At 36.8% G+C, this 17,573-nt stretch overlaps 2 protein-coding genes across 2 annotated transcripts; both read left to right on the top strand.

The window, feature by feature from the left end:
• Window positions 1-6,311: 6,311 nt before the first annotated feature.
• LOC131334778 (DEAD-box ATP-dependent RNA helicase 52C-like) lies at window positions 6,312-11,939 on the top strand. Its single transcript, XM_058370019.1, has 6 exons — window positions 6,312-7,439; window positions 8,403-8,486; window positions 9,074-9,316; window positions 9,682-9,849; window positions 9,950-10,063; window positions 11,012-11,939. Exons 1-6 carry the CDS (start codon window positions 6,783-6,785, stop codon window positions 11,582-11,584), a joined length of 1,839 nt encoding a protein of 612 aa, XP_058226002.1. The 5' UTR covers window positions 6,312-6,782; the 3' UTR covers window positions 11,585-11,939.
• LOC131334788 (uncharacterized protein At2g34160-like) lies at window positions 11,348-17,170 on the top strand. The gene is made up of 5 exons (XM_058370032.1): window positions 11,348-13,795; window positions 13,982-14,030; window positions 16,403-16,465; window positions 16,568-16,632; window positions 16,854-17,170. The coding sequence occupies exons 1-5, from the start codon at window positions 13,679-13,681 to the stop codon at window positions 16,947-16,949; spliced, it is 390 nt and encodes a 129-aa protein (XP_058226015.1). The 5' UTR covers window positions 11,348-13,678; the 3' UTR covers window positions 16,950-17,170.
• The last annotated feature ends 403 nt before the right edge of the window (window positions 17,171-17,573 follow it).

The raw sequence follows: 17,573 nt of genomic DNA, 5'->3' as shown, positions 1-17,573 counted from the left end.
GGTTGGCCCACAGCACTCGAGATTTTTTCAACAATGCTACCCGCAACCATTCAAACACAACCTCATATGTATGTGGGGCTCATACACAGTAATGTAGTACTGCGTATGTATGGAGCCTACATATATGTGAAAAATTGTGTTTGAATTATTGTGTAACTATCATTTTTTAGATTTTTTTTGTGTGCGCAAAGGCACAAAGCTTTTGAGATTTTTTTTGTGTGCGCAAACGCACAAAGCTACCGGAAGAGCATTCCTCAACCACAAACACATTTTCACAAACAAATCACGAGGTCCATGAAAGTGTTATTGCAATGCAGAGCCGAACTTTGATTTTAGGAGTTTAAAAAGATCGAAAATTAAAAATAAGACACTTTTGTTCGACCATTAGAAGAGTTAAATATGTAGAAAGGGCCATAGAAATTCAAAAAATTCTGAAAGTCGGAAGCGACCTCAACACAAGTTGTCGGACCGCTTTTCATCATCTCTTCTAAAATCAATTTGTAGTAGAAATGATTTCAATTAAGTCTTCTATGACATTCGATATCGTACCCGCAAGTCTATTTTTAGAGTGGTCACATGGAGTGACATTGTGTAACCAAATCTATGGGAGCACTTCGGGGCCAACAATTCCTCCCTCACGATGACACTCCCGCGACTCGAACCCTTGACTTACTGGCTCTAATACCTCTTGTTAGGATCAAATGCTTACCATCTTACCAAAACCCGCAGGTAGTGGTAAATGCGTTACTCCATTTCCTTATACTAAAGCGTAGTAGGCCCTAAGCGCCACGGTTCGACCCGCATGAGAAGGATGCTGACCCGTGACCAACAATCCCCCCCAGCAACTACCCAAATGCAGCTGTTTGCATGAGAAATTCATTGGCCCAATCAAAAAATGACAAGTGGCCATTTATATTGAACAAAGTGGAACATGTATAGGTTGAAATGCATAGAACCATACACTTAAAAGAACGATGACATTATGACTAATTCAATGTCGTCTTATGGGTAAAAGCAGTCATTGTCAGATGTCGCTTAGGAAATAAATAAAAAGAGGCATGCAATTCGAAGCCCAAAAACACAAACGGTGTCATTCAAACAAGAGCGGTTGTGTTCATTGAGCACAATCAAGAAAGTTGAGATTTGGACATAAAACCACCCACTTCAGGCATAATGCAATCAAAAGAAGTGGAGATGATGGAATAACTGAACCACTATGGAACAGTTGCAAGCAAGAACCTTGGAGGGAAAGTTTGAATTCAAATACAATTAATAGTGACTTCGAAGACAGCTAGGCGGGAGATTGGAAGCCGTTGAGAAGACCCAAGAGCTTGCTTATAAATAGAAGAAATGAAAGAAGGAAGAACCCCCCGACAAATCATCAAACAAACAGCTATGCTATGCTTGACTTGTCCATTAGGCAGAAAATTAAGAACTTAGACTTAGTTTTGAAGTAGTTCGGAGTAGTTTGTAGTAGTTACATTGTAATCCGTTCGTGTTATTTCGAAGTTGGAGAATCATTGGAAAAACAAGTTGTTTTGAATTTATCAAGGTATCTTGTTTCTCTTTGATTGTTGAATTTTTAGTGAATCGTTGTACCGTTTAATACTTTAAAGGAAAAATCATTTTCATTGAGGTAATTGAATCGACATATCGCTTGATTAAGTTTGGCTTTTATAAAGTTAAATCTGAAAAGGATTGTGTCTTTTTTGGCACCCTCGCACACAATTATAATTCTGAAGTAGCCAAAAATTCTAGCCAAACAGCAACATGCCATCCAAGGGAGTCGAACCCGCGACCTTGGCTCTAATACCACTTGTCGGGCCATTTTTCACCATCTCTCCTAAAATCAATTGGTAATAGAAAGTGTTTCAATTAAGTCATTTATGACATTCAACATCGCACCCACAAGTCCCACAAGTCTGTTTTTAGAGTGATCGCAGAGAGTGGCATTGTGTAACCAAATTCAAGGGGGCACTTCAGGCCCAACACAAGTTTTAGCTCAGAGCCAACTTTGGAAGAATGACTTTGCATATATGACAGTTCCATTTTTTTTTAATGGTATTTACAACATTTCATTTAAATAGCGCGTTATGACAAAATCTAAAATTTAGAGACCAAAACTAAAAGCTAATAAATGACGTAAATGACAAAAAATAAATGACATCCAATATATGTCCGCATATCACGCTTCATGAAATACCGCGTTATGACAAAATCTATAATTTAGATATCAAAAGTAAAAGCAACAACTTGCAAATGACATCCAATAAATACCAATTCAACATAATTTAGCTTTTGATATTGATAATTCCTTAAAATACGTTATTAAAAAAATTCAACATAATGGGACCTACTTTTTATTTGCTAGCTTCTTTGCTAAATTTGGCACACATGCTAGTACATTACGAGATTTACCACACTCTAATACACAAATTAATACAAGTAATTTGACACAAAAATTCAATTTAGTTTGTTAAGTCTTATTACACGCAAGTAGTAAAATACTCCGTCCCATAAAATTTGGCATTTTCACTATTTCAGCCCTATGAAAAAATTAACTATATCTTTTAATTCGTAATGTTTTTTATCAGCAATATAGATATTGTTTGTTAGCTTTTAATTTGTTTTATTAAACAAAGTTTAAAAAATCGCCTAAAACATTATGGATTGAAATATATATGCAATTTTAAAATAGAACGCATTCTTGAAAATGTCAAACTTTATGGGACGGAGGGAGTAGTTACTAAACCTATTATGGATGCTTTTAGTTGTGTACTTTATTTGTTTGATGCCTAGTAAAAGTAAAAATTTGCACTTTTTCTAAGTAAAAAATGAGGCACTTTTGTTAGACCCTTAGAATGGGTAAAAATGTAGAAAATGGCCCTTAAAATTCAAAAAATTCTGAAAGCTTGAAGCGGCCGCAATACAAGTTGTCAGACCGCTTTCCACCATCTCTGGTAGCAGGAAGAATTTCAATTAAGTCTTTTATAACATTCAACATTCTATTTTTATAGTGGTCGTAGGGATTGACATTGTGTAACCAAATTTATGGTGGCACTCCGGGGCCAACAATCCCTTCCCCACGATGACGCTTCTGCGACTCGAACTCATGACTTCCTGGCTTTGACCAAAACCTGCAGGTAGTGGTAAAAACGCAGCTTTATTTCCTTATATTAATGCATAGTAGGCCCCAAGCACCACAGCTCAACTTGCGACCAACAATCCCCCTAAGGGCCCCAGCACCTGCCCACAAGCAGCATGGCATCCAGGGGAGTCGAACCCGTGACCTTGGCTCTGATACCATTTGTCGAACCACTTTTCACCATCTCTCATAAAACCAATTGGTAGTAGGAATGGTTTCAATTAAGTCTTTTATGATATTCGATATCGCACCCACAAGTCTGTTTTTAGAGTGGTCGCAGGAAGTGACATTGTATAACCAAATCTATGGGGACACTTCGGGCCTAACACGAGTTTTAGCTCAGAGCCAGCTTTGAAAGAACGACTTTCCATATATGACATTCCATTTTTTTAATGGTATTTACGACCTTTAATTTAAATAGCGCGTTATGACAAAATCTAAAACTTAGAGACCAAAACTAAAAGCTAATAAATGACGTAAATGACCAAAAATAAATGACATCCAATAAATGTCTGCATATCACGCTTCATAAAATATCGCCTTATGACAAAATCTATAATCTAGATATCAACAGTAAAAGCAACAACTTTGCAAATGACGTCCAATAGATACCAATTCAACGTAATTTAGCTTTTGATATTGATAATTCTTTAAAATACATTTTTTCAAAAAATTCAACATAATGGAACCTACCTATTATTTGCTAGCTTCTTTGACAAACTTGGCATACATGTTAGAGCATCCATATTGTAATAAGCAAATTAGTATGGATAAGCAAACTTAACAACAATACTAAAAAAAACACCTCGCATTGTAATAAGCAAAGTTACAAGTCTTTTAGCAAATAACCAAATTCCACTCATTCCATAATCAAACTTAACAATTTTTACCAATAACCAAAACTCAATAATCAAACCTAATAACCAAATTCAAAACTAAAAAACTAAAAAACACCCCACATTAGAATCGTCTCATCGAGAAGAATAATTTGATGTGGTCGGGTGCGTGATTAGAACTCGTTTGTAATTGGACATAGGTGCATTGCGTATTGCGTATTGTGGGGGTGTTTTTTATAGGGATGCAAAAATAACCAATGTGGAGGTAAAGTTTGTTTAGTTTGATTATGAATTAAATGGATAATCAAATGCTGACGTGGCACATTTTAGTTATTGATTTTGATTATTCCCATTGCGGAGGCTCTTTGTACACTACAAGATTTACCACACTCTAACACATAAACTGATACAAGTATTTATGACAAAAAAAATTCAATTTAATTTGCTAAGTCTTAATCTGCACACGTAAAATACTAGTAGTAGTTACTAAACCTATTAGAGCATCAGCATCAAGCTCTTCAAATTTTGGACCAAATTACACCTTAAAAATTTACTTTATTACTTTAGCTACTCATTTTTAAAATGTCTACTGTATCTGACTCTCTATATTAAAACTCTTTCATTAAAAATATTGTTTACTATCACTCTTTTCTCAATTAATTTTTTTTTGCCAAGAGCCTTGTTTGGGGCACCACAAATGAGCAACAAATTGATGATTTTTGCAAGACCCATTACGGGTTCAACAAAGATTATTTAAATTGCAAGTCATTCTTAAAATGCTATTTTATGGGTTCTAGAAAAAAAAATAGTTCAATCCCATAACGGTAAAGGCTACTTTAGAATTCGTAGGATGCCCTACGAATGCTAAAACAATCCTTATCGATATCAGTTTGAACTAAATTTTTTTCAGGAATCCATAGAAAAATATTTAAGAATTATTTGCGGTTCAAATCATCTTTGCAAGAGCAGTAATGGGCCCGGCAACAATAAAAAAATTCAAGCTTTTCTTGCCGGTACCAAGCCGGCCCTATCTTTAGAGGTGTGGCAGCTCAATTTTTGAACAAAGTTTAAAATGAAAACATTAAATAAATGTTTAACCAGTGAATAGTTCCTCGTGAAAGAAAAAGAGCAACTGTAGCAATGTTACTTTGAAAGCAAGCAAAGGAGAGGCTGATGAATGGGCTTTTGGTGGGTTTAGCTCTCTACTTTAGGCCAAAAGTTAACTTGTTGATGGAGATGTGGATACTCTTATGGATGCTTTTAGTTGTGTGCTCTTTTTGTTTGATGACTATAAAAGTAAAAATTTGCACTTTTTCTTAGGCTCCGTTTCTGAAAGATACGTAAATAATTTTTTTATTAATATATAAGATCTTTAATACGGTGTTTAAAAAATATAGAAAAATTATTTTTTATTTATATTATTTTTGAGTTTAAAATTTTAAATAAATATTTATTTTTTAAGAAGGTGTTTTGGAATGAAGCCTAGGCCCCATTTCGCAACGCGAAATAATTACTTATCTTTTAAGAAGATAATTTCAAATTAAAAAATTATGTGCTGACGTAAATAATTTTCCTATCAATATGGATCTTATTTGATAGATTTCATTGAGATCTTTAATACGGTGTTTAAAAAATATAAAAAAATTATTTTTCATTTATATTATTTTTGAGTTTAAAATTTTAAATAAATATTTATTTTTTAAGAATGTATTTTGGAATGAAGCCTAGGCCCCGTTTCGCAACGCGTAATAAGTACTTATCTTTTAAGAAGATAATTTCAAATTAAAAAATTATCTACTTATGTAAATAATTTTCCTATCAATATGAATCTTATTTGATAGATTTCATTGAGATCTTTAATACGGTGTTTAAAAAATATAGAAAAATTATTTTTTATTTATATTATTTTTGAGTTTAAAATTTTAAATAAATATTTATTTTTTAAGAAGATGTTTTGAAATGGAGCCTAGGTCCCGTTTCGCAACGCGAAATAAGTACTTATTTTTTAAGAAGGCAATTTCAAGTTTAAAAATGATAAGTTTATTGAAATATAAAAATATGTAATATGGATCTTATTTGAAAAATCTCATTGAAATATTTAATACGGTGTAAAAAAATTAAAAAATTATTTTTATTTATTATTTTTAAATTTAAAAATATGAAATAAGTATTTATTTTGTAAGAAGGTATTCTCGAAGCGCTATTTTGGCTAGAATTTGCTTGATTTTAAAGATGCTCTACCTTCCTACCTAGAACGTGGGAGTCACACACTACACCACCAGTGGACCCATCCCTCCTCAGTATATATAACCCCGTCTACCCATTCCTCTTCCTCCAAAACCATCGGGATTCTCTCTCCCCTCCCCCTTTACACCTTCCCTTCTCTTTCTCTCTCTCTCAACCTCACTTTTTCTCTCTCCTCGGAAAATGGCCTCCCCCTCGTGATCTCGCAGCTTTACCACGCCATGGTCACAAATAATTGTACCTCATCATCATCACCCTCCGCCTCCTTCACCTTCCTCCGCACTATTACCTCAATCCTTTCAAAATCAGCAAATATCTCCTGAATCCCTCTGATCTCTCTCTCTCTCTCCCTGACCCTTCTTCCTACCCCTCCCCTCCCCCACTAGTCCGTACACACACCCCTATACACACACACACCTCTTTCTCTACATTTGCATTCAGACCCACATCCACATTTCCTCACCATCTCTTCCAGTTGTCATTAGGGTTTTTTCATTCTGGGTTCTGGTTTACTCTCATTTTGCATTAGGGTTTTCCGTCCATAGCTTTCACCAACAATGTCTTGGAACGACTCAGTCACCGAGCCAACCCGTCGCCCAACTCGCTCCACCTACATCCCTCCCTACCTCAGAACCACCAACAGCAACAACACCACCCCATTTGGATCCCAAACCGACTTCTCATCGGGTCCCCGGAACACCGCTCCAAACCGAGGTCGTGGCCACGGCCGCGGCCGTTGGGGTCAAAACCGTCAGTTCCACGACAGGCCAACAAATGCCAACCCATTTGACCTCATCGAAAAATTTGATGAACTTGAGGTGGTTGAGGATGGTAATGTAGGGCAAGGGATTAATTTCGATGCTTACGAGGACATACCCGTGGAGACGAGCGGTTCGGATATTCCTCCTGCTGTGAACACTTTTGCTGAGATAGATTTGGGCAAGGCTTTGAATGAGAACATAAGGAGGTGCAAGTACGTGAGGCCGACGCCCGTGCAGCGGCACGCGATACCGATAGCGCTGGTCGGGAGGGACTTGATGGCCTGTGCTCAGACGGGGTCGGGGAAGACCGCGGCGTTCTGTTTTCCCATCATTAGCGGGATTATGAGGAACCCCAAGTCGATGTCGGTGCCGGTGTGGGGTGGTCGGGGTGGTGGTGGTGTTGCTTACCCGCTTGCTCTTATTTTGTCACCGACTCGGGAGTTGTCTTGCCAGGTGAATTTTGTTGGTCGCGCTAGTTATTTGTTGTTATGTAGTGTTTGTGTTGTTTGGAATGTTTTTTTTTTTTTAATTGAATGGGACGAGAACGATTCTATTTGTTTTTTTTTTTTTTTTCTTAACTCAAGATGTCAGGCAGCTTACTCACACCTTGACTGATTATCCACTTGTTATTTGTTATGTGCATAGAATGATTCTATTGGTTATGTTTGCATTCTTTCATTCTATTTGAATCATTTGATTATCCACTTGCTATTATTTTGACACCAACTAGGGATTTGTCTTGCCAGGTGAATTTTGTTGGTCACACTAGTTATTGGTTCTTATGTTGTGTTTGTCTTCTTTGGAATGATTTTTGACAGTAATGGAAGGAGAATGATTCCATTTGGGATGTGCAATCTGTGAACGATGGAATAATCACTCTATTTTGTCACTAACTAGGGAATTGTCTTGCCAGGTGAATTAATTTTGTTGATCTCACTGGATAGTTCTTATGTAGTGTTTGGTTCTGTTTGGGATGATTTTCACAGGAATGGAAGGAGAATGATTCTATTTGTGATCTGCAATTAGTGACTATATTTTAATGAGCCACTTGTGGCAATGATGGAGTAATCATTCTATTCCAGCTTCATTCACAGAAACAAAACACTGACTGTAGTTTTTGGGTCTTTTGTAGTGGTGGACTAACATATATAGGGTTTTTTGATCCTACTAGTCAAGTGTGTTATGTAGTGTTTGGTTTGTTGGAATTGTTTTCGAAAGGAATGGAATGAGGAGATTCTATTTGTGATGTGCTATCTGGGACTATTTTTTAATGAACCATGTAAGGGAACAATGGAATGAATTTCTTTTTATTCCAACCTCATTCCAGAAAAACAAATGCTGACTTATAGTTTGTGGGTCTTTTTTTCAAGGTTAAAAGTGAATGACATATGGTGGGTTTTATTGGTTTGTTTGTAGATACATGAGGAGGCGAAGAAGTTCTCTTATCAAACTGGTGTCAAGATTGTGGTTGCCTATGGAGGAGCACCTATCTCCCAGCAGGTCTGTAGAACTTGTTCTTTGTTGCATCGTTTCGCATTTCCGTTTTGTAGACTGGTTGTTTACGTTTTATGAGTCAACCCCTGCAAAGTTTATTGCTATTATATTTTATTTTGTTGATTTGTTTACGATTAATGCTTATCGTCTATATTACAGAGTTTTACACAGTTGAAAGGGCCTCAATGATTTTATTTCCTCTGCGAGGAACATAAACTAGAACTTAGACGTTCTTGTTGCCGGACTTGGTCCTTTCTCGCTGATGGATATGGCTTAATGAGATTTTATCTAATTGGATATCATATTGGGGCATTGTTTCTTTAATTCGGTTGTAATGTTATATTGTATTCCCTCCCCTAGGAGATTGACCTTGTTTACTTCATTATTTCCTGATCCAACATAACTATACAAGTCAGGTATTTCCGTAGCTAATTTGCTATTTCATTGATGTCATTCGTAATGTTTAATTGCTTTCTCCCTGTTTACATCCATTTGGTGTTAGGCACATGAGTATCCATCGTATGATTTCTAATTTGTCTAATTTTTACCTTGCAACATTCATGCTGATGTCTTTTTCTACTGTGCTTCTTCAGCTCCGTAATCTGGAAAAGGGTGTGGACATATTAGTTGCCACACCAGGGCGCTTAGTAGATATGATAGAGAGGGAAAGAGTTTCTCTTCGAATGATCAAGTATTTGGCTTTAGATGAGGCTGATAGAATGTTGGATATGGGATTTGAGCCCCAGATTCGGAGGATTGTTGAGCAGATGGGGATGCCTCGACCAGGTCCAAGGCAGACCATGCTTTTCAGTGCAACTTTTCCAACTGAAATACAAGTTGGTTCACTTAGCTCCTTGATATAACTCATTTTTTTCAAACTCTGTTCCAGTTGCATTACGTTTATGCAAAATTTTGGCATAAAATTTTGTTCTTCTCACTTATTATGTATATCACATCATCATTTATAGTAGTTATCAATGGCAAGTAGAACTTTATGATTCACATAAATAGACAATTCTTTAGCAGAATTCGTATTGGATGTTCATCGGATGGGGCCTGTGGCTTATCCAGTTACTTGTCAGGTGACTCAGGTCTACCACTTAAGTTATCTTTTGAATGGCTGCTTTTTCTGCATTTGTCTATCAAACCCCACTTTCTCAACATTTTGAACAGATCATAACCCGGAGTATATTTCTCGCAGAGACTTGCTTCTGATTTTCTCTCAAACTACATATTTCTTGCTGTTGGAAGAGTTGGATCCAGCACTGATCTAATTGCTCAAAAAGTTGAATATGTTCAAGAGATGGACAAAAGAAATTGTTTGATGAGTCTTCTTCATGCCCAGAGCGCTAATGGAGCCCATGGAAAAGTAAATTGTTTGACTGCGGTTTCACCATTGTCTTACAGATAACTGAAGATCAATCTTCTTATCCTTTCCAACTAACACGGCTCTGTTGTTTGTGATGCAGCATGCTCTGACACTGGTTTTTGTAGAGACAAAGAGAGGAGCAGATGCTTTGGAGCACTGGTTGTGCATGAATGGTTTTCCTGCCACAGCAATACATGGTGACAAAGTGCAAATGGTTAGTTAACCCATCTTAGTTTCATTTTGATAGGTAGTGCTTTTGATGTTTTTCCTTCCTGCTGAAGTAGATGACTGAATTCTTTTGGTTTGATGTTTTATCTCCACCTCTGGTAAAGCTATATGTGCTCTAGAGGGCATTTTGATTGCCCGACTTAGAATTTCATTCTTAATATGTTATGTATCAGATTGCAAAAGGAGCCATTGGCCACAATTTCTAGTTGGTCATTACATCCTAAAGCCCAAGTTGGTTGGGATTGTTCTGCACTTGACATGAAATGTTGGAGTTCCCTAGAAACCTTTTGTTATACCTGTAGATCATTGCTTTTAGCAGCTTGAATTGCAAATGGGATTTGTCGCAATAAATCTTGAGTTGCTAAGATATACATTTTACATTAACTTGAGTATAGGTGTGGAGTTATTGCTTCTAGGTGGCATAACCCCCGAACTTCTAATTGTAAAAAAGGATTATATGGGTAAAGTCTTAATTTTTTCTGGGATAAAACGTTTTAAAAAAAAGTTGCTGTACTCAGTTATAGTAATAATGCATCAAAATATGCACTTTGGCGCAATGTTGAATAAATAAATACAGCAATGACGTGTTCGATTGGAAGTATTGGATACACATTTCGCACCTCATCACTGGCCTAATTTTTTTCTGGAAAGTCCATGTAAAACGAGTTAAGAAATAAGATACTAATGGTGACGCACATGAGCATTTGGAAGTTTTATTTGAACTCATTTGAGTAAGAAACTTAGCTTGCACTTTTCAGCGAATTAACTCTTGGTTTGCGTTACATATGTGAAATCAAATTTAATTGGCACAAAATATATCCTTTCTATGCTCATGAAGAAATTTTATTTGTGGGTGTTGGTGTGGGTGTGTTTTTATCTCATGGGCATCTACACTACATATGCATGCGTAATGATTTTCCAAAACGAAATGTAGGAGAGAGAACGAGCTTTGAAGTCTTTCAAAACTGGAGTCACCCCACTTTTGGTGGCAACGGATGTTGCTGCAAGAGGATTGGACATCCCACATGTTGCCCATGTTGTCAACTTCGACTTGCCAAAAGACATAGATGACTATGTTCACAGAATCGGAAGGACTGGCCGCGCCGGTAAATCTGGTCTGGCAACAGCATTTTTCAGTGACAAGAATATGCCCTTAGCAAAATCCCTTGTTGAACTCATGGTAGAAGCAAAACAGGAAGTGCCACCATGGCTCACTCAATATGCTGAGTCATCATCCGCCTATGGCAGCAGCAGTCGAGGCCGTCGATATGGCGGCGGCAAGTTTGGCGGCCGCGATTACAGAAACAGTTCTCAGTACAACAGTGGGGATGATTACAATTATACCCAATATGCTGATTCCTATGCTGCAGACACTTCTAGTGCTTTTCCTTATGATGCTACTCCCAACAATGCCTATTATGCTGGTGGAGGTATTGATTCTAATGCTGTTGGTTCACATGGTTACAACTTTGATCAGGAAGGTATCGTAGCTAGTGGTTGGGAATGAGTGCATGGTTCGTATGGTCCTTTTTGTTTAGTCTGGTATTGGTATATAGTAGGTAATCTATAGCAGAGATCGTAAAACGTTAATGACAGTATGGAAACAGAGATGACAAATAGGATCCAAACAGTTAACAAGAAGTTAAGTTCACAAACAAATAGTTAAGGTGGTAGCATGTTTTTGTTGAGCAGGTGATCCATATTTAGCTTACCCTTTTGACTTGGTGGAATGACATTGATAGTTTTTGCCGGTAGATTCTTCTGGGAAGATTGTTCATCTTGATGGGATGTTGTCGTTTGTAATGAGGATGCTTACTTGCGTACTTTAAGCTCTTGCTAATACACATGCCTATTTTGTCTCAGCTTCATCTTGTATGTTATCTTTACGTATTTTGCCTTATTTCCAGCAATCTGGAATATGGATGCCAATATCATTGCAGGCCTTTTTTAACCTGTATTATGCACTGCAAGATGCATGTCTCATTGGTACTCGTCTTACGAAGTCTCTAGCGTAACGGTATTCTGTGAAAATCATGTTTGTCAAAAGCATTCTAGGTTGTGGATACTTTTGAGCAGGTATTTTTGAAGATGTGTCTAATTTGTAGACACAAAGAGGGACTGCGTTCGGGATTGGTATTTACTTGGCATCTACCAAGGATACACTGTCCTCTCTTCCGGGCTTCCTAATGTTACATGGTTTTTTCCTCTTTATCATACCAGTTTGATGAAGATGTTGCCCAAGCTGTTTTTAGCAGAATGAGCATGAAATTGGTTGGAAGCTTCTCTCATCAATTCGGCTCAATCGATGGGAAGCTTGATGTGTGCTTTCTGAAACTTCTTGTTTCATCATCTTATAGCATTTGAATGGGTGATTTACTGAATCACCAAGTACTTTCACTTTGAAAATGGTATTTAAATTAGTGTTCTGATAAATCTCAACCCCGGCCAAAAGTTGTTTTCATACATGCGAAGAGAACTTTTTGAGGTGCATTTTTAACCGGCCAAATGTTGGAAACAGAAGTCACCTTGATTTGTTGTCAGTTTTGAGATAAAAAAAGTTGCACAGGCTTGTATATTTTTTTGTCTTTTGTAAAGTTTTTCAACATTTCAACAAATTTTTTTTTTTTTTTTTTTTACTTTTTGAATAAAGGTATGCTATATGTCAAAAAAGGAAAAAATAGATAAATAATTTGTTACTAAAAATTTACTAAAGACGCAAAATTACAAATGATGAAATAGTCAAAATTGTTGGAGAAGAAAAAGGAGGTGAGTCTTTGGCTAGAAAATACGAACTTTGCTGCTAGCCCCAATTTGTGCTTTTAACCAGGGGTGCAAACAAAACGACGTTGGCTCGTGTCATTAACGTTGAAAATAAAAGCCCAAATGTTTGAGTTGGAGCTCAAGCTCGATTAGTGTTTTAGAATTCCAGCTCGGTTTGGGTATTAAATGAGTCTAAGCAAGGCCATACGTACGAGTCAAACTTAGGCTAATTCGATCTCGACTCGTTTACTAAGTGAGTCGAAAATTTTGTTCGAGCTCGGCTCATTCATAAACAGACTGAGCCAAATCCTTAATGAGCCAAAAGTCTAGCCCTTCTTACGAACAATTCGATTCGTTTGTAGCCCTACTTTTAACCATCGCAAATACTAGGAGACAAACTTTGTTAGGAAAGAAGATGAGGTAAAAGTTTTTTTTTTTTTAAAAGACAAACTTCTTTAGGGAAGAAAAATCAGTGTAATTTTTTAAAACAATCGCCTATCAAACACAGATCGTGCACTGATCAATCTGTAGTCCACTTTGGGTGCCACACAAATGATTCGAGTTATTCATTAAATTACAAATGATTCGAGTTATTCATTAAATTTAAAATAATTTTAAGAATGTGAGTTCAATCTGCAATAATTAGAAACCTCGGTGGCAATAAAATGCAATTTACATATAGATAACATCAGTTGCATGTGTATACATACTGTATCTCTCCTGATTTTTCCTACATACTTGTATTTCTTATATATATATATATATAGAGAGAGAGAGAGAGAGAGAGAGAGAGAATTAGGGTTAGGGTTTCTGATCCAAATCGGTCGCTAATTCCTCAGCAATGGAAGCCATCACGGAAGGAGTGAACAACATGAACATCAGCGGCTTGCAAAAGAAGAACCGCATTCAAGTCTCCAACTCCAAAAAACCCTTGTTCTTCTACGTTAATCTCGCCAAGGTATTCCCCAATCTCCCTCTGTATCTATCTGTGTATGTATTTATTGATCTGCCCTTTTTGCTTTCATGGATCTAGAATTTTTTCAGTAAATAGATTTGTACGTGTGCGTTATATTCAAGCACTTGTCTTTTTTCGTAACCAGTGTATTTTTGTGTTCTAATAGTTTTTTGTAATTTGCTTGTACAGAGGTATATGCAGCAGCACAACGATGTGGAACTTTCTGCGCTGGGCATGGGTATGTTCTGTCATCTCTGCTCTGCAGTGGTGTGTGTAACGTTGTATGTGGACTAGAACGATGAGGTATTCTTTATATGTTCTCTTATGGTGAAACGGAGAACGAGAGCAAAGGATTTACAAGGTTGGCTTAAACCTTATGACCATGGGTGAGGAACAGCAGAGGAATATCTATTCTAATATAGAAAGGGACTACCCACTTTGGTGTCTGCACTTTTGTGAAGCTATGTCACAAAAGCGATTTCCATTGTTGTCGTAAATAAAATTTGTTCTTACTATTTGCTCACACCCCAACCGCTAGACCCACGTTCCCCATAAACTTCTATTTACGCTTAATACATATTAGGCTGTCCCTCATGAAACTTGCCATTTTTCCCTTTTCCAGTTTCCAATCAGATATGATCTAATCACCACTCCCTCTTTTTCTAAATTGACGCCTATATATAGATACATGTATATATTCCACACTAAGATCTCATTTTCTATTTATTTTTTAGTGTGTCTCTGATCACTTTCACACGCATCGATTGTGTCCAAACGCTAGTTAATATGAGCTGCAATATTCGGGTGACTCGCATCATCAAACCCTAGAATGCTAGACACTTGAAAACCACATATATTAGGGAAAGACCTGCATAATGGATTGTGTAAAAAACTACCTGATGATAATAATCAATTGGGCTATTTGTCCATTAACCAAGTTACAAGTGGGTTTAATCATCAGGCGGGTTTAATTGGACAAAGAACACTGCTGTTCTATACTGGTTTTGTACCTTTGTGATGTTTGCCAGAAAAGCATACTCAAAAGGAAAAAAAAGGTTCAAGGCATGGCTGCTCATTTCTCTAAGAACTCTTTAAAAAGTTGAAGAGACATCTTGGTATATGTGTGGTAATTGTATCCGTGTACTTACTCACCGTTTGAAAAAATTCTATGGCCCGTCCGTCCTTAAGGTGTAGTTGCAAGTTGCAACCATGTGGACCTTGGACGTTTTCATTATAAAGAGACCGCTTGATTATTGATTTTAGCATGCTACATTAATTATTCTTTTGATTTGTGGTGGTGGTGAGGAGTTTGTCGTGAACTCGTGATGGAATATGGTGCTTAGGAGTCGGGACTGTGTTAAGATGCTTGTGTTGAGATGATTGGCATCTTTTGGTCGGCACTACATTAGTTGTACTTGATAGGAATAAGCACCTACGTGAATGATTTTGGAGCTCTGTCGCATGCTCTGAATAGATTTCTCTTCGATGATGTCACTTGTTTTTGTACGTGTTTCCTGTGGTCAGAGATTTTAAATTTTTAATAGAATTTGGGCAGATTGATTTTAGTATCTAGGTCGATGGATGAGCTCTTGTACATTTTGTTAGTCCACCTTCCCCCTTAACTGCTTTAATGTTCCGTGGAGGAGCCATTTATTGGAGTATTAGGAATTTGTGCTTTCCAAGAAAATAACGAAAGAAGAAAGAATGACAAGGACACTTGGAAACATTTGAATTCTTGACTAGTTAATTTTACAACTTTATGTCGAGAAATCAGATGCTGCATGTGTTCTCGGAGTGGCCGTAGAGCTATTGGGCACTGGTAGTCAAGGAGATCTTTTTCATTTTTTATATTATTGTGCTCGTCTGCTTTAGGTTTTTCTTTATTAACTTTTAAACCAAGTATATTGTATTTAAGGGGTGTATAGTATCAAAAACTAGATATTTATTTTGAAATTTCCCTCTGATCTTCTGTGCACATGGCAGTGGTGTTTGTTGTGATTTCTGTATGTACTTGATGTATGCAAAAGAAACTAGCCTTCTAGGTACTTGTTATTTGGTACCTGTCGTGCCTAGCAGTCAGAAACCAAAGAAGTTTCTAAGCATGCCTGTTAGAGTCTTAGAGAGATATAGGGATACGGGGAATTTAGAAACAACGTAGCGGTGGTCACGTTTACGAAATGTATTTTGGTCATAGTAAATGGAAGAATATTTGTGTCAGTGCTGTGTGCTAAAATAGTTCACTTTTAAAGTATAATCCTCCTTAGTATTTCCCTTGGTAACGTTACTGCTTGCTGCTTTTCTTCCATGATTACTGGTTGAATTGCACTTATTATTTTTACTGCATAAGTACATCCATAATCCCTTCTGGATATGTGCCGTCACCGCTATGCCATGCTATGCTTCTGATATAAATAATGCACTGAACTACTTTTCTGTGGTAAAATTTTCCAAAGTCTGCCGATTGAACAATATTATTGTTATAGCTGGTGCGATTGGATTAGTGGGTTTTGTTATTTCCTTGTACTCCGTACTCTGTTGATGCTTTATGGTAATCAACAAATTTTTTATATCATTGCCAATAACAGACAATTTTAACGTTTATCTGTGCAGCTATCTCCACAGTGGTCTCCATTGCAGAAATTCTTAAAAATAATGGATTGGCTGTTGAGAAGAGTAAGAATCTTAATATTGTTGTTTATAGGAAATGAATGTATGTTATTTATCAAATTGTCAAACTCTTGGTTCTTGCAAAACTGAATGGTTGACACCCTGCAGAGATTATGACATCTACTGTCGATATGAAGGATGAATTACGAGGACGGCCTGTTCAGAAAGCTAAGGTGAGTTGGGATTGAAATGGATTTTTATGATTTTGCTCATATATGCAGCATGGTTTACATGAAAAATGAGACAGTAACCTTTATGCATTTATACCTTTGGTCTCTCCGGATTTTTAATTTTTTACTCCATTTGCCCATTTTTTGGCATTGTTCTTGTTCTTTAAGCTAATTTTATAGTGGCTACTAACCTTCAATTTTAATTTCATTTCATTCGATCACAGATTGAGATATTACTGGGGAAGACTGAGAAGTTTGATGAGTTGATGGCAGCTGCTAGGGAGGAGAGGGAACTTGGAGAAGGTGAAGAGCAGAATTGAATGAGAGGCTCCTCCAATGGTTTATCTTCTGCGCTTTGTTTTAGCGAGTCAGTCGTGTGGGCAAAAGCACTTAGACCAGTTGATTCCTTCTATGATAGTTGTCTATGGTCTTTTGTTCAGAATGAGTTTTGGTAGCTATCGAGTGCTATTTCCTTGGAATGTAGAAACAAGCACCATCTTCTACTTGTATTCAAATTGGTTATTTGATTTTTTTTACCAAATTGCTAAGCTTACTGATCGTAGGTCCAAAATATGCATTATGAAGTGAATTTGACTAGACTGTTTTGCCGCTTGTTGGGTGGAAATAACGATAACTAGTGCACTTCTCCGGGAACTCAATACATATCCAGAGAACTTCAAACCACAACGATTGTGTTGTCCAAGTATTTTGTTGCTGCGAGGTGAAAAAATGGTAAAACCACTGGAGTTTGGACCGTAAACATGGGAAAACAGTTCATTGCGTTTATTTTTTTATATTTTTTTTATACTTAGGTGTCTGTATTAGTTTATGTGCTTTTGTGTCATTTATTACTGCGAATGTCATATTACATGCAACTGGGGGTTGACAAGATGATCACAATAACTGGAAAGAAAATAACTGCATTTTTTTTCTCAATATTAAAT

The sequence above is a fragment of the Rhododendron vialii genome, chromosome 1a (genome assembly GCF_030253575.1).
Source record: "Rhododendron vialii isolate Sample 1 chromosome 1a, ASM3025357v1".
Lineage (NCBI taxonomy): Eukaryota > Viridiplantae > Streptophyta > Magnoliopsida > Ericales > Ericaceae > Rhododendron > Rhododendron vialii.
The sequence above is the reverse complement of the archived record's forward strand: the minus strand, read 5'-3'. Positions and strand labels throughout refer to the sequence as shown.

Coding starts and splice junctions, on each gene's coding strand:
- LOC131334778 (XM_058370019.1), top strand. CDS start 6,783: ATGTCTTGGAACGACTCAGTCACCGAGCCAACCCGTCGCCCAACTCGC. Junction 7,440..8,402: donor CTCGGGAGTTGTCTTGCCAG/GTGAATTTTGTT, acceptor GTTTGTTTGTAG/ATACATGAGGAGGCGAAGAA. Junction 10,064..11,011: donor ATGGTGACAAAGTGCAAATG/GTTAGTTAACCC, acceptor AACGAAATGTAG/GAGAGAGAACGAGCTTTGAA.
- LOC131334788 (XM_058370032.1), top strand. CDS start 13,679: ATGGAAGCCATCACGGAAGGAGTGAACAACATGAACATCAGCGGCTTG. Junction 14,031..16,402: donor ACTTTCTGCGCTGGGCATGG/GTATGTTCTGTC, acceptor TTATCTGTGCAG/CTATCTCCACAGTGGTCTCC. Junction 16,633..16,853: donor GGCCTGTTCAGAAAGCTAAG/GTGAGTTGGGAT, acceptor ATTCGATCACAG/ATTGAGATATTACTGGGGAA.